Source organism: Gadus chalcogrammus, chromosome 16 (assembly GCF_026213295.1).
Source record: "Gadus chalcogrammus isolate NIFS_2021 chromosome 16, NIFS_Gcha_1.0, whole genome shotgun sequence".
NCBI classification, from domain to species: Eukaryota; Metazoa; Chordata; class Actinopteri; order Gadiformes; family Gadidae; genus Gadus; species Gadus chalcogrammus.
Genome location: NC_079427.1, coordinates 4,006,335 through 4,022,034, shown reverse-complemented (window position 1 = coordinate 4,022,034; position 15,700 = coordinate 4,006,335). Strand labels below are relative to the sequence as shown.

Genomic DNA, 15,700 nt, shown 5'->3' with positions numbered 1-15,700 from the left:
ATTTGCAAGACACTGTTAAAGTTTCTTGCATCCGTGCATTGCATAGAGAAAAAAAACACCTTCTCAGCCAAATTAAATATGAGCCAGCAATTTATGAATTCATTTCATCTGCACATTATAAACCGTTGTTCACAATTTACGTCGCATTAAAGATGTGTTTACGTTGTTCGCCAGACCCGAGTGGCACGTCAACGCCAGAATCGTACCACCAAAGCTGCGTGGCCCGAGGGCTTGCTTTCAAGACATTTTCTGGAATTGCATCAAAGACGTTTGTCGACTTCACGGAAAAAAAAAAGAAGCCACAGTGTGTTTCTTAGTCAAACATAAAAGCAAACACCACAGCCCTACCACCGTGGAGGGTTAGTCAGAGAGGAGTCTCTCTCCCCTCTCAGCCCCTGCTTCTCTCTCTCCCACTCTCTCTCTCTGTCTCTCTCACTCAACATCTCTCTCAGGTACCTCTGTCTCTGTCTCTCTCACTCAGTGTCTCTCTCTCTCTCCCTCTCCCTCTCTCACTGTCTCTTACTCAATGTCTCTCTCTCTCAAACTAATACCCCCTCTCTCAGGTGCCTCTCTTTATTTTTCTCCCACTCTCTCAATGTATGTCAGTTGTCTCTCTCTCTCTGTTGCTGTCTCAGGTATATATCACTCAGGGTTCGCTCCCTCTCTCATGTATCTCAGGTGTCTCTCTTTATTTTATCCCCTCTCGTTGTTCCCCTCTCTCTCTCTCAATGTACTGTTTATATCTCTCAGGTATCTCTCTCTCTCTCTCTCTCTCTCTCTCTCTCTCTCTCTCTCTCTCTCTCTCTCTCTCTCTCTCTCTCTCCCCCCCCCCTCGCCCTCTCAGGTCTCTCTCTCTCCCTCCGTCCCTCTCCTTCTGAGGTCTCTTTCTCTCTCCCTCCCTCTCAGGTCTCTCTCTCTCTCTCTCTCTCTCTCTCTCCCTCCCTCCCTCTCAGGACTCCCTCCCTCTCTCTCTCCCTCCCTCCCTCCCTCTCAGGACTCCCTCCCTCTCTCTCTCCCTCCCTCCCTCCCTCTCAGGTCTCTCTCTCCCTCCCTCTCAGGTCTCTCTCTCTCTCTCTCTCCCTCCCTCCCTCTCAGGACTCCCTCCCTCCCTCCCTCTCAGGTCTCTCTCTCCCTCCCTCTCAGGTCTCTCTCTCTCTCTTTCTCTCTCTCTCCCTCCCTCTCAGGTCTCTCTCTATCCCTCCCTCTCAGGTCTCTCTCTCTCTCTCTCCCTCCCTCTCAGGTCTCTCTCTCTCTCTCCCTCCCTCTCAGGTCTCTCTCTCTCTCTCTCTCTCTCTCTCTCTCTCTCTCTCTCTCTCTCTCTCTCTCTCTCCCTCCCTCCCTCTCAGGTCTCTCTCTCTCTCTCCCTCCCTCTCAGGTCTCTCTCTCCCTCTCAGGTCTCTCTCTCTCTCTCTCTCTCTCTCTCTCTCCCCCCTCTCCCTCTCAGGTATCTCAGGTATCTCCTAGTGACTGTGGGGGGGAACCTGCCTCCACTAGCTCAGTGTTCGTGTGAAGACGTGCCCCAGAGCCTCGGGCGCCAGCAGCAGCCCCCCTCATCTCCTTACCTCCTCATCTCCTTACCTCCGCACCAACTCATCTCCTTACCTCCTCATCTCCTTACCTCCACACCAACTCATCGCCTGATCTCCTTATCTTCACTTCACACCTTCTCATCTCCTTATCCCCTCACCTCCTTATCTCTGCACCAACTCATCTCCTTACCTCCTCACCTCCTTACCTCCTCACCTCCTTATCTTCACACCTTCTCATCTCCTTATCTTCTCAACTCCTTATCTCCTCACCTCCTCATCTCCTCACCTCCTTATCTCTGCACCCACTCATCTCCTCACCTCCTCACCTCCTTGTCTCCAAACCTCCTCATCTCCTCACCACCGCAGTGGCGGGCCCTGACCATCACTGCGCACACACAAGCGGTCACTGGGTGTAACCGTGGCAACGAGGGCCGCCATCTTTTCTTTTTGCTCATTCCGTGGTTTTACGGACAAATGGATTTGAACCTGAAGTCTGTGTCTGCGGCTCTCAATGTTTCGGTACTATTGGACTGTTTTACTCATTAAGCACCAACCCTTTTATCCATTCCACTTACTTTGTGGTTCCTTCCAGTGACTTTCCCCTCGATGTAATCGTAGAGGACGCAGATAAACTACACCCTGTACGTTTCCATTAACTGTGGTGTGATTGCACCGCACACAGCAAGAGCAGATAAACCTTTATCTTGAACTGATCTTCTATTTACACCACCCACTGAGAGATAAATGAATCGCATAAAAAAATAATCCCACTTGAGCGATGTTTAGTATTGAATAAACCACACTGGCATAGCCCGGATTTATTAATGGCCGCGGTGCATTAAAGCTAAATCGCCCTCGCCTTGAGGTCTGCTGCTGGTGTTTCCTGCGATCAGCAAAGAGAAAGAGCTCCTACCACATCCCCATTAACCCTTAAGAGGCCAGAGGCCAGTCCTCTCCAGTCATTAAGAGCTGGCTGTCATCGCGCCGGCGAATGCCTTTTTGTTGACTGAACTCCCGGCCACGCTCAAGTAGAACCATCAATTATATTAACAAGCCTGAGCTCTGTTGAGAGCGACCCACAAACACACACACACACACGCGCACGCCGCTACCGAGAGAGAAACCAGCCCAGTGCTGAGACACCAGCGCCGTAGGAACGGTGTTCATAAATAATGTTTCAGCGGGGGGGGGGGGGGGGGGGGGGGGGGGGGGTCGATGTGGGAGCGATGTGGGAGCCCTGTCGACTCCGTGATTTATTTTTGTTGTTTTTTGGTTTGTTATTTGACCCGCCCCGCCCCGCCCCGCCTTAGCTGGCGTCTTAGCCGAGCGTCTAGCCTTATTAACGGCGTCCGGGGCGGATCTCGGATCTTGGATCTCGCACGACTTGAAAGCCTTCACAGCGGCTCTCGCCTGGCGTGTCTCCACACAGCGGCCGTGTCTCTGCAGCGGACCGCCACGGGGAGGACCGCGACAGAGGGAAGGCCTTTTATTACAGGGGGGGGGGGGGGGGGGGGGGGGGGGGAGCGGCTGGTTCACTTCTTCCCCCTGACAGGATACAGATCGCTAATAACAGTCCCGATGTAAGCGGGCTCGCCGCGACAGCGTTAGCTTCACGGTTAACACGTAAGCTAGCTTGTCTTTGAGGCTGCTCATCCCTCCCCTGGCTTGCGGGTCTTAAAAGGAAAAGCCTAGGGGAGTTAGGGAGGGTTTTAGCTCCTCTGTGAATGATTCATCCTGGTGGAGGAAACAACACAAAAACACAAACAGCGGAGGCTCCTCGGAAAGAATAGGGGACAAGTGCAGTTAGCAGTTACAGGCCCGAACTGACCCATAAAACAGGCCAATAAAAATCGCTGAATTGGTATTTTCTGCATTACTGGAAGGTTGAATTCTCCTGCTGTGGAGGACCTACGCGTAACGACCCCAGATGTGATAAAGCTGCTCCCGTTTCACTGCTCTGCACATGCTCAGTTCCGGCTGCACCCTCCAGCACTCACTTCACTGGGGGGGGGGGGGGGGGGGCAGAGGAGGAAGAGGGAGGCGGAACCTCGTATGAAATGTCAAGCATTTTGGTTTCTGGTCTCTGAATTGGGGTTATCTTATTAAGCTTTACTTGAAAATGATGTGGAACAATTACATCCAATAACCGATTTTTAACTGGCCTATTCCCCTAGAAACGATGAACCACCGGTGGACGTGGAGAGCAAATCACCGGTGAAGCATCAGTGCATTCCTCGCAACGTGAAACCCTTGGCTCAAGCCATGATCTGGAGGTCGTCCAACGCCTTTCTCGGTGGTTCGTAATCCCTGTGCCTTGCCGGCGAGGCAAGATGTGCTGGTAGACAGTTGGACGTAATGCTCTATTACAGACAGAGGTTACAGTGACACAAGTGAGCGAGTGAAACCGATACTGGAAGCCATTCATCCATCTTGACCTACCGCAAGTGACACGCCACTGAACAGAGAGGTCAATTTCTTAAACCATCAGTGTTATTCTTCCATCTATATCTATGACACCAGTGGCGTGCCCCGCCCTGAAACATTGTTACCGGTCAAAGCGTGCCGCATCGTAGCAACCATTTCTGACACATGGAATATGTCACAAGATTCAGTTCACAACGAGAATTAATGGGATTGTCTTGAATACCTGTGGTCACTTAAGACCCCATGGCACTCATCGTAAGAGTAGGGGTGCTAAACCCGGGGTCCTGGCCCCTTTACCGCCATGGTCACCTGGTCTCCCCGTTCCCCCCCCTGGTCTCTGATTGGATAGTTTCCCTCCTCAGCTCTGAGATGGCCAGTGAGGGGGGAGTTGGCATCAACCAGGTGGGTGCTGCCTACTTGTAGTGGAAGAGGTCGACGATTCAACATCTCCAACTCAACTATTAGAATTGTAGATATAGAGAATTTCAATATAGTCTTTTTATTTTTGGGGGATATTTACTCATGTTATCGTTTGTAATTTTTATTTCCTTTTTTTATTCTACCCCCTGATGTGTGCTTGCAACTCTCTGCCGCCATTGTTTGCCATCTGGGATCGATAAAGTTATATAAATTATACCTCTCGTAAACTCACTATCTAAAGCACTTTGTGTGCCCTTGAAAAGCACAATATAAATACAATTATTTGCCTTATTAAAGGAAAACCGAATTTGTTTGCATTAGAGGCTGCATTTGCCTCCATGGGTAACCGGACGTTATTTATACACGCGTTACTGCATGAATAGCCTCGGTAACCCGGTCACCTGATGATTTAGCATTGAGGCTACACACCTCCGCTTAATAACACTGAATTGAAGAGCGGTTTACAGGGAGACGGCAGTGCCAGAACAAACAGATTGGAGGGAATTTTTTCCTCAGCAAATCATGCCGTACCAAAATAATTATTCAAACTCCCTTCCTTGTGCCAATTTTTGCCGAAGAGCATTTGGCAATCTATCCGCCTGCCACGAATGTTGACAATGATGACGCGATGAGAAGTTGAGCATTTTGGAATCATTATGAGTCGGTTAGTACGGATTATATGGACAGCACAACAGGGGATCACCATACGACTATTCACAAAACGTCTTATCCAAAGATCAACTGCTGCTCCGGCGGAATCAGAACAACAAATTGCTCTCAACACATGATATTTCTTATGGATGTTGTGGTGAAGCCAGGAGCTACGGCTACGATGCTCCGATCCCCCCCCCCCCTCCCCGGTGTGATCCTCTATTCAGGCGGTGAACCCCTCACCTGGCCGTCGGTGCCGATGGTGCCGCCGCAGTCGCTGAGCAGCTCCGACATGTCGTAGTAGCTGGTGAACTCCCACAGACACGCCTCCAGGTTGAGGTTGCGGTAGAAGCGCAGCGTGCCCGCTCCCCGCAGCGCGGCGCTGTACTGGTACGGCGAGGTCTCCCCGATCACCTCGGCGTTGCGGGTGGCGTCGGTCAGGAAGCCGTGGCGGGTCTGCACCTCGTGGTGGTCCAGCAGGTTGGAGCAGCGGTGGTTGCCCACGCGCGTGCCGTCCGGGCTGAGGGTCAGCTCGAAGTTGGAGAGGGCCCGGGTGGAAACCACGGGTAGCATCCCTGCACATCCATATATGCATACGGTCATACATATTTATATATTCATACATACACATGCACTTCTGTTCAAAAGTTTGGGGTCGCCCAGACAATTCCATGAAAACTCACACTTTCCTTCAACGGTTTTCAGCTGTGCTAACATTATTGCACAAGGGTTTTCTAATCATCAATTAGCCTTTTAACACGATTAGCTAAACAATGTACCATTAGAACACAGGAGTGATGGTTGCTGGAAATGGGCCTCTGTACACCTATGTAGATATTCCATTAAAATTCAGCCGTTTCCAGCTAGAATTAGGAGTTCTGGACTGTATTTCTGATTCATTTAACGTAACTTCATTGAAAAAAAACAGTGCTTTCTGTAAAAAATAAGGCCATTTCTAAGAGACCCCAAACTTTTAACGTCAGTTTACGGATATACATACACACGCAAACGCACACAAACACACAGACACGCACGCCAGATATAATCCTAACAATTCTCGATTAGTTAAAAGTAATACAGATGGGAAGGAACAGAAGCAGCTATATATTAAAGCCACTGTTAGTCTTCTCAGCCACACGGGAACAAGGGGAGGGTGTGGGTGCAGTTACACAGACTGTGAGCCAGGACTTTGAATAAACTGAATAATAATCAACCGTATGTCCATATGGTTTCTGATTCAGATTACGACGTCTGTCTGGCAGCTAAAGCCTCTCGCTGGAGAAGATACCGCTAATCTCCACAAGCCCGATTAATGTCGAAATAAAAAAACGCAACACATTTACGTCGGGCCCACGTTGGGTAATAGAGGGGGTTGCAGCTGACTGTTTATCTCTGTGGTGTTTACGGTGATTAAAGTGGTCAACAGACGACGAGCTCTCAGCGGCGCTGTCGCCAGCGCTGCCAATGTCTTCCTATGGAGTTGAGTGAACAGCGCTGAACTCCCGTCTGTTGGCTGGCTATACTCCCAGTGGCCAACCTAGCTCCTACGCGTTGCTCGCTCATCATGAGTTTAGCGCTAAACCTGGTGGGCCAGAGGTGGATCAGAGGCGGGTCAGAGGTGGGTCAGAGGTGGGCCAGAGGTGGGTCAGAGGTGGGCCAGTAATAGATCAGAGGTGGGCCAGAGGTGGGCCAGAGGTGGGCCAGAGGTGGGTCAGAGGCGGGTCAGAGGTGGGCCAGAGGTGGGTCAGAGGTGGGCCAGAGGTGGGTCAGAGGTGGGTCAGAGGTGGGCCAGAGGTGGGTCAGAGGTGGGTACGAATTGGGCTAGAGGTGGGTCAGAGATGGGCCAGTGATAGATCAGAGGTGGGTCAGAGGAGGGTCAGAGGGGGGTAAGAGGTGGGTCAGAGATGGGCTAGAGGTGGGTTAGAGGTGGTTCAGAGGTGGATCAGAGGTGGGTCAGAGGTGGGCCAGAGGTGGGCTAGAGGTGGGTCAGAGATTGGCCAGTGATAGATCAGAGGTGGGCGAGAGGTGGGTCAGAGGAGGGTTAGAGGGGGGTCAGAGGTGGGTCAGAGGTGGGTCAGAGATGGGCTAGAGGTGGGTTAGAGGTGGTTCAGAGGTGGTTCAGAGGTGGGTCAGAGGTGGGTCAGAGGTGGGCCAGAGGTGGGTCAGAGGTGGGCCAGAGGTGGACCAGTGGTGGAACAGAGGTGGGCCAGAGATGGGCTGTGGTATCTCACCGTCGATGTGAGGCATGTTGACGGTGAGCTTGATGAGGTTGGGGTGGTCCACGTCGTTGGCGCCCGTGTACCGCAGCTTGGCAGAGAACGGCTCCGCCCCCACAGAGCCCACCACGCGCGGCTGGCACATCCCTGGACACACAAACACAGAGACACACATACACACACGCACGCACGCACACAAACACATACACACAAACGTCAAACAAACGCATCATGGTTTAAGCGTGGCTAATTCTGCCACGTTTGAAGTCCAGAGCTAGAAACACGATGCGCTTTGGCGGGAAAAACAGAAAGCACAGCCAGCAAAAACAAACAACAAAAAACAACTACTTCTGGTCCAGGAGAGAGCGAGAGAGAGAGAGAGAGAGAGAGAGAGAGAGAGAGAGAGAGAGAGAGAGAGAGAGAGAGAGAGAGAGAGAGAGAGAGAGACAGAGAAAGTATATGAGCGTGAATAAGAGTGATATAATGAACACTGGACTGACAGAGAAGGCAAGAAATAACGAAAACGGGAAATAATGATAGGCTGATAGATCTGATAGATCTCCACCCACCCACGATCAACAAACAGATCTCCCCACACATCGTCCTCCAGGCTAATGGCAGAAGACATACATACAGACAGGGGTATCCACCCACCGTCTTCCGGGCTGATAAATCTCCCCACCCACCTTGCTCTAGGCTGACAGACAGACAGGCAGTCTGACATGTGTCCACCCACCTTCCTCCAGGCTAAGGACAGAGAGACAGAGCCCCCGGGTGTGTCCACATATCTTCTTCCAGAAGACGGACAGACAGACAGACAGACAGACAGACAGACAGACAGACAGGCAGACAGACAGACAGACAGACAGACAGACAGACAGACAGACAGACAGACAGACAGGCAGGCAGGCAGACAGACAGACAGACAGACAGACAGACAGACAGACAGACAGACAGACAGACAGACAGACAGACAGACAGACAGACAGACAGACAGACAGACAGACAGACAGGTGTGACTGCCCACCCACCTTCCTCCAGGCTGATGGACACGGGGGAGCTGCTGAGCTCCAGCCCCAGGTCGCCGTCCCCGTTGACGGCCCGGGCGGCACACTGCACCCTGGAGCCCGCCTGGAAGTACACCGAGTCCAGGGTGATGCGCTTGGAGGAGCTGAAGAAGGTGTCGAAGTCCACCTCGCGCAGGGGGCCGGTGACGCCGCCGGGGCCCGCGGGGGCGCTGACCAGCCAGCGGTAGCGCGTCAGCGTGTCGTTGATGTTCTCACTGGCACAGATGGAGCCCGTCTTGTGGAAGTCCACGTACTTGAGGTTACAGGCCTACGGAGAGAGGGAGGGAGGGAGAGACGGAGAGAGGGGTGGACGGACGCACGGATAGAATGATAGAGCGAGAGAGATGGTTCATCAGATGGACGTAGAGATGGATTGATAGATTATAAACAGACAGAAGAATAGACAGAAATAAATAGATAGAAAGATAAAGGATCAATGGATAGATGGATGTGAGTAGAGGGGAGTGAGAGGGAGAGAGAGAGAGAGACAGTTAGGAATTGCCCCCAGATGAAGCTCACAAACAGCTGCCGTGGTTTAGGCGAGGACAGAATGTTTAAGATGGCTTCCCATCAGCCTAATTGTCTTGTTATGAATCTGCTGCCGCAGAAATGGCTCCCCTAAACGAAACCCGGGGATTAGTGCGAGTAGCATCTCAAACAGATGACCTCAGAGTGTACGCTTTGACACACCTACACGGCTAAATGACTGCGAACTACATTAACCCTGACTGCGGATTAAATTACTATAAAGTATGGCCTGCAGTCTATTACTGCACAGTTAAAATCACTATAAAATACAGCATCACAGTATGGTCTATATGTTTAATGATTATAAAATAGAGAAACACCATCTAAGGTTAAAATTATTATATTAGATAGTTAAAGTAGAGGGTTTAAACATCTTTAAAATGAAACATTTTCCAAGGACTGCGACCGATCTGTGAATCTACTGCTGTAGATTTAAGATTCACAGGGCTTTAATTGGTCTGGGTTGTTCATTTACATAACCCAAGCAATATTTATCCATATTTTTGTATCTTTAAAACTATCTATGTGTGCGTCTATCAGTTTAAAGACTTTAACACGCTGTAGATAGGTTAACAGTTTAAAGCAGCGGTCCCCAACCCCCGGACTCCAACATATGGAAACTATTTAAAGGAATGTGTCAACTAGGACAAGGCAGAATATGTGATGGATAAGTAACAAGGGCTAGAAACTATTGCGTCACTTGGAGTGGACCAGAACCTATGTGGACATTTTGAATGAACTATAAAATATTGTAACAGTTCAAGCCTGAACCTATGGCGACAGTTTGAATAAACGACAACCTACTGAAACTGTTTGAAGGGCCTAGAACAGTTTAACGAAACCTGATCACGTTGCCACATTCGGCTTGGACGAGAACCTACGACAACAGTGCAAACGGCCAGCAGCACACACACCGGAACGAACCGGATCTGGGACTGGAACCTACGGTGACACAGATGACGGGGTACCCGGCGACGGGGGGCGCGTCCCGGCTGAGCTCGGGGTCGTCGTACAGCAGCAGGGACACCACGTAGGGCGGCGCGGGGAAGGTGACGTCCGCCATGCTGGTGCCCTCCTCGATGTAGACGATGGCTTTGCTCATCTGACGAGCAAGGACAAGAGACGCTGTGTTAATGAACCGCTAATTGGTCGTTAGGAGCTCGTTAGGAATGCGACAGTTGAGTGGCGGAATCCGAGGTTGGGGGGGGGCGGAGGGGGCGGGGGGGCTTTGAGGAGGTGTAGCAGATGGCGGTGCAGACGGATGAGCTCTGCGCTTTGATCCGCCTCCCTCCTTCGTCCCCCTCCTTGGTAAAGTGTCGAGGTGTCCTTGGGCAAGGCACCGCACCTGAATTACTTTTAACCACCCCCGACGAGCGGGCGGTCGCGCGCGGCTCACGCTATCGAGCCGTTCCTGCTCAGCCGTTCGAGCCGACGCCTTTTATCCAAATACGTTCCCCTGCATTTAATTCAGATACAGGTCATTACGGATGTCGTTAGACATTAGGGCGTCTTGCTCAAGGGTGCCTTGTAGGTTGGGCTGCGGACGTTATGTAACCCAGCACCATAGCAACAAAACTACCCCCCCCCACCCCCCACCCCCAGGGCTGGCAGAGCCTTCCAGGTTATAGACTATATAATGAGATGGTACGTTATTAAATGTCTGTTATGACTTTATTCAATCAAATTAAATATTTATATTATCTACTTTATTAAACATATATCAAGAATAAAAAAAAAGGTCACCTTAAAACATTGTATAAGGTTGATATTTAATAAATATTTAATATGATTGAATAAATAAATTTGTCAGGGACGACATCGCGTAGTGCATAATAAGAATGTGAGCATATAAGAAACGAAGAGACGCAATGAAGACATCTTGCTCATCCACATCCACAGTCATGATTTGCCGCTGTTAGGTGTGTTTGAGTGTCTCGGAAGGCCATACATAAATGCAATGCATTGTCATAGTTACTATTATCAATGCCGCAAGGGAACTTCGGGTGACGTCACCTTAGTCTCGGCCACCATGTTCTCGTCAGGCCTCAGGTGGACGGTAAACGCCTCCCTCATCTCCCTCACGCCGTCGAACAAGACCTCCACCTCCACGTAATGCTGCTGGTCTCCTGCCCTGAACACCAGCTCTGTGGACGGACGGACGGACGGACGGACGGACGGACGGACGGACGGACAGACGGACGGACGATAGAGGGGTAGAGAAGCAGAGAGATGAATGGATAGATGGATGGGTAGAGAGATGGACAGAGCGATATATATTCAATTACATTTCTTGTACCATCCCGCTGGAAAGCTAAAGATAACCATGAAGAAGGCGCTAACGTGAAGCCGTGTGTGAAAGCATTGAGTGTCCTGCGCTAGCAAACACTGGTGCATAAAAGAGCTACGACTATCATGATGTGTGTTAAGAGGTGGGTGTGTGTTTGTGTGTGCCTGAGATTGTGTGTGTGCGTGTGTGTGTGGTTCTGTTTGTGTGTGGTTGCTTGCGTGTGCGTGTTTGTGTTTGTGTACGTGTGTCTGGTGTGTGTGTGCGTGTGTGTGTGTGTGTGTGCTTGCATTGTGTGTGGGTGGCTGTAATCGCTAAGTGTTGTGTGAAAGCTTTCCTCACCCTCGGAGATGGGGTGGTAGTCCTCCCCGGAGGTGGCCGACCCGTCCTTGGTGTGCACGCGCACCAGGGACACCTTGGAGGTGTCGCCCACGCGCACCACGGGGATCCTCACCAGGGACACGTGGCCGGCCTCCCCCGGCTCCAGCACGCTGAACTTGGTCTCCCCGAATCTGATGATGGACCCTGAGGAGGGGACCCACGGGTCAGTACGACATCGCCGGTCCAGCGTCGCTGTGGTTACAGGGGCGCTGGACCGGCGATATCGTACTGACCCGTCAGTCAAGTGAGTTAGCTATCTGTCTGTCTGTCCGTCTGTCTCTCTGTCTGTCTGTTTGTCCATTCATCTATTTATCCATCTGTCTATCTCTATATATCCGTCCATCGTTCTGTCCTTTAATCCATCTGTCTTTCCATTGATCTGTCTGTCTGTCTGTCTGTCTGTCTGTCTGTCTGTCTGTCTGTCTGTCTGTCTGTCTGTCTGTCTGTCTGTCTGTCTGTCTGTCTGTCTGTCTGTCTGTCTGTCTGTCTGTCTGTCTGTCAGTGCATCTCCTGGTCAGTCTTTCTCTCTGTCTGTCTGTCAGTCCGTCTCCTGGTCAGTCTTTCTCTCTGTCTGTCTGTCAGTCTTTCTCTCTGTCTGTCTGTCAGGGCGTCTCCTGGTCAGTCTTTCTCTCTGTCTGTCTGTCAGGGCGTCTCCTGGTCAGTCTTTCTCTCTCTCTGTCTGTCTGTCAGGGCGTCTCCTGGTCAGTCTGTCACGCTGTGTCTTACTGTCCGCATGGTCCTGGATCCTGACGAGCGTCTCGTTGCGGGCGCCGACGGAGGCTCCGAACGTGGAGTCGCTGCGGGGGTTCCCCAGCACCAGCCGGAGCTCCTCCTCCTCCTCGTGCTCCGCGTCGTCCACCAGCGTCAGCAGGCAGGGCTTCTCCACCTCCCCTGAGACGGAGACAAGAGGGGGGGGGGGGGGGGGTCAGCTCCAACACCGGGACACCTCGCCGTGAGTGCGTCGTCAAGGTCCCCGTGGCAACGCCGTCATTGATTTATCCTGAATATGTCCGTTTTTAAACAGCAACACACAAACAAGCCGGAGGAAGAGAGACTCCAGGCTTAATGTAAAGAGAATAAAGCCCCGCGTTGATAAAAACAGACGTGATGTCTGTGTTGGCACACCATCTGAAGGAACTAACATATCTGCAGGAACTAACATATCTGCAGGTGCAAACAAGCTCAGTTCCAGTCCGAGATGTAGACATCGATTGGGATTGTTTTTCCGACATGGAGATAGATAAACACAGACACACACACACACACACACACATACAGGAGCCGAGGAGGATGTAATATAATACTGGGAGGGAATGTAGGATAAGATCTCGGAGATTTATTGTTCCCTTCCAGGACATTCATCTTCTGCTGTTTAACGTGACTCCAGGAGAGGCTAAGATACCGGCTGAGACCCCGCTCCAAAGCGGGGCGTACAGTGGGGCCTGGGTAAGACATGGGGTTAGACGGTGGCAGCAAATAAGATGCTGGTTAAGACTGGTTTACCCTGGTTTGGTTGTCCCTGGGGACACTTCTCCAGGTTACATCTTGAGACTGTTACGGTTGCTGCGCTGCGTTTATATTATTAAGCGTTTGAAAGAGGACCTATTGCCCCGCTGTTATAACATTCAATGGACGGTGCTCCACTGTGTTGCAGCGCCTCGGATGGGCTCCACTGTCCAGGCACAACACTATCACTCAGCGTCAATTTCTTGACGGGCCAACGCTTGTCTTCCCTTCACCCTCACGCTTTCACTCACAAACTATGATGAAATGACGAAATGCCGAAATGACGATTGATGAAATGACGAATGACGAAATGACGAACGATGAAAGGACCGTCTGATGTCGATCCAATTCAAACGCTGTGGAGCACACGCAGCGTTGGCGTGACACTGGAGGCGATGCGAGGATGTTGGATCCAGCGGAAACCCCCGCTGTTCGCCCGGGTAAGGCGCGGGTTGGACTAAGTAAACAAGTAAAAGCCCTCCGGCTAAAAAAAAAAGGCTTAATTGGGACGCACTGGTGGCTCGACGGGTAGAGCATGTACCACAGTCTAGAACGCAGCGTCCCGGGTTCGATTCCTGGGCCGTGGTCCTTCGCTGCACGTCCTCCCCTCTATCGCCCAGACCGTCCTCTGTGTCTCCCTCTATAATAAACCCAGGGCTCACCTGGTAGGAAGGTGAGGATGGAGGCGTCAGTGTTGGGCCTCTCGTTGAAGTCCATCATGACCTGGGCGGTGCCCTGGCGCGTGTAGCAGCGCACGGTGGAGCGGTAGCTCAGGTCGCCGCTGCGGTACACCACCGCCACGACCCCGCCCCCGCCCTCCTCGCCCGAGACCACCGCGTCCCGGAACTGCACCTTGGGCACTGTCGCCGGGGCAACCGCAGATCAATCATCAAACACGTCGATAGCTCAAGATCAATAACGGAATATATAGTAATAAATAGTGGCAAAGAGCACAACCACACAGCCCCATGAAAAATAATAACTGTTACAACACTACATATCACTGTTATTATTATAAAATTATAATATTACTAATAATCATAATGAATTTTGTTCATAGCAATAACACTCGTATTACTACTATGAAAAAAGTAAGAAAAAATAAAACTAATATGTGTCATACTGCTACTCCATCTATTACGAGCAATACTAGCAAATATCATATTAAAATCATGATGAAATGAATAAGTATAATATTAATACTAGAACTACGATTGATACTACTTCTCCTAATACTACTACTGCAACTATGACTACTATTTTTTTTTTTTAAGTAGCATAATTTTAATACTACTGCATCTAATCCAAATACTATAACTATTACAATACAATAATTTGAAAAATACTAGTAATACAACTAATAATAATAATTGAAATTATCACAATACAAATAAAAAAACCGTATCAATAACACTTAAATAATAATTCAGTTCTGGTCCTCACAGCTGAAAAGGGTTAGTCGTTGACTAGTAGGGGCCTTAATAATTTAAAAACATGTCAGACTATTACCGCTACAGATATGGTGCCAACGACGAAGACGAACAACTTATAATAAACATCTGGTCCTCACAGCTGAAAAGGGTTAGTCTTTGACTAGTGGGGGGCCTTTATAATATAAAAACATTATTAAAACATTAGACTATCACCACTACAACCATGGTATCCACAACGACGAAGAAGAACAACTTATAATAAACATCTGGTCCTCACAGCTGAAAAGGGCTAGTCTTTGACTAGGGGGGGGGGGGGGGGTCCTTCATAATATGAAAACATTATTAAAACATTAGACCATTACCACTATGTTGTACACAACGATGAAGAACAACACTAACAATCCCACGGGCCATAAGACTACTGAACTCCTAAGCTACTTAGCTCACCACCATGACACTTTATAACTTGCCACTTTATAACTTGCCACTTTATACCAGTTGACATCTGGATAAACACGTCTGTTTACATTTTACATATTTAGTTTTGCATTTAGTTCCCTGCTCTCCTACTTGTGTTCCTCTTATACACTTACTTTTTATTATTATTACTATTATTATTATTATTATTATTATTATATTTATTTTTTATTATTTAAGTCTCAGCTTTCCTACTTGTGTTCCTCATATACCTTTACTTTCTCTTATATTACACTGTTGGAGGAGCCCAAGACTAAAGAATTTCATTGCCAGCGACAGCTCTGTAATTGTTGTGCACATGACAATAAAACCATCTTGAATCTTAAATCTTGAACTCATAACAAACACGGGGCGCTCACGGTCTGAGACGGAGTCGTTGATGAGCACCGTGGTCTTGCTGGGCTCTCCCAGGACGCCGTTCATGGGCATACGGAGGACCAGCTGGAAGCTCTCCGCCCCCTCCAGGCGGGGCTGGCCCAGGTCATCCAGCACCGCCACCCTCACCGTCTGCACGCTGACCCCGGGAGCGAAGTCCAGGCTCCTGCTGATGCCCACATAGTCCTCGCCAGCTGCGCCGCGAAACACAGATATGGGTCACATACGAGGGAGGGGTGATTGTGTTGGTGTGGGTGGCGAATGAGTGTGTTGATGGTGTGTGTGTGTGTGTGTGTGTCTTTGTGTAGCAGAGAAAGAGAGAGAGCATCTGTGCATGTGTGTGTGTGTGCGTGCTTGCATGTATGTGTGTGCATTCAGGATATATGGGATATAAAATATAATGCAGGGT

At 50.0% G+C, this 15,700-nt stretch overlaps 1 protein-coding gene across 1 annotated transcript in view; it reads right to left on the bottom strand.

Annotated features, from left to right (window-relative positions):
* frem2b (FRAS1 related extracellular matrix 2b) overlaps nt 1–15,700 on the bottom strand; it is a 78,156-nt gene that overhangs the window by 7,325 nt on the left and 55,131 nt on the right. Inside the window, exons 7-15 of the mRNA XM_056610313.1 lie at nt 15,276–15,500; nt 13,669–13,866; nt 12,227–12,391; nt 11,462–11,644; nt 10,849–10,979; nt 9,782–9,937; nt 8,272–8,575; nt 7,256–7,387; nt 5,268–5,599 (exon numbers count right to left, since the gene is read on the bottom strand). Coding sequence (XP_056466288.1) covers nt 5,268–5,599; nt 7,256–7,387; nt 8,272–8,575; nt 9,782–9,937; nt 10,849–10,979; nt 11,462–11,644; nt 12,227–12,391; nt 13,669–13,866; nt 15,276–15,500 — 1,826 coding nt within the window. The remainder of the gene's footprint in view (nt 1–5,267; nt 5,600–7,255; nt 7,388–8,271; nt 8,576–9,781; nt 9,938–10,848; nt 10,980–11,461; nt 11,645–12,226; nt 12,392–13,668; nt 13,867–15,275; nt 15,501–15,700) is intronic.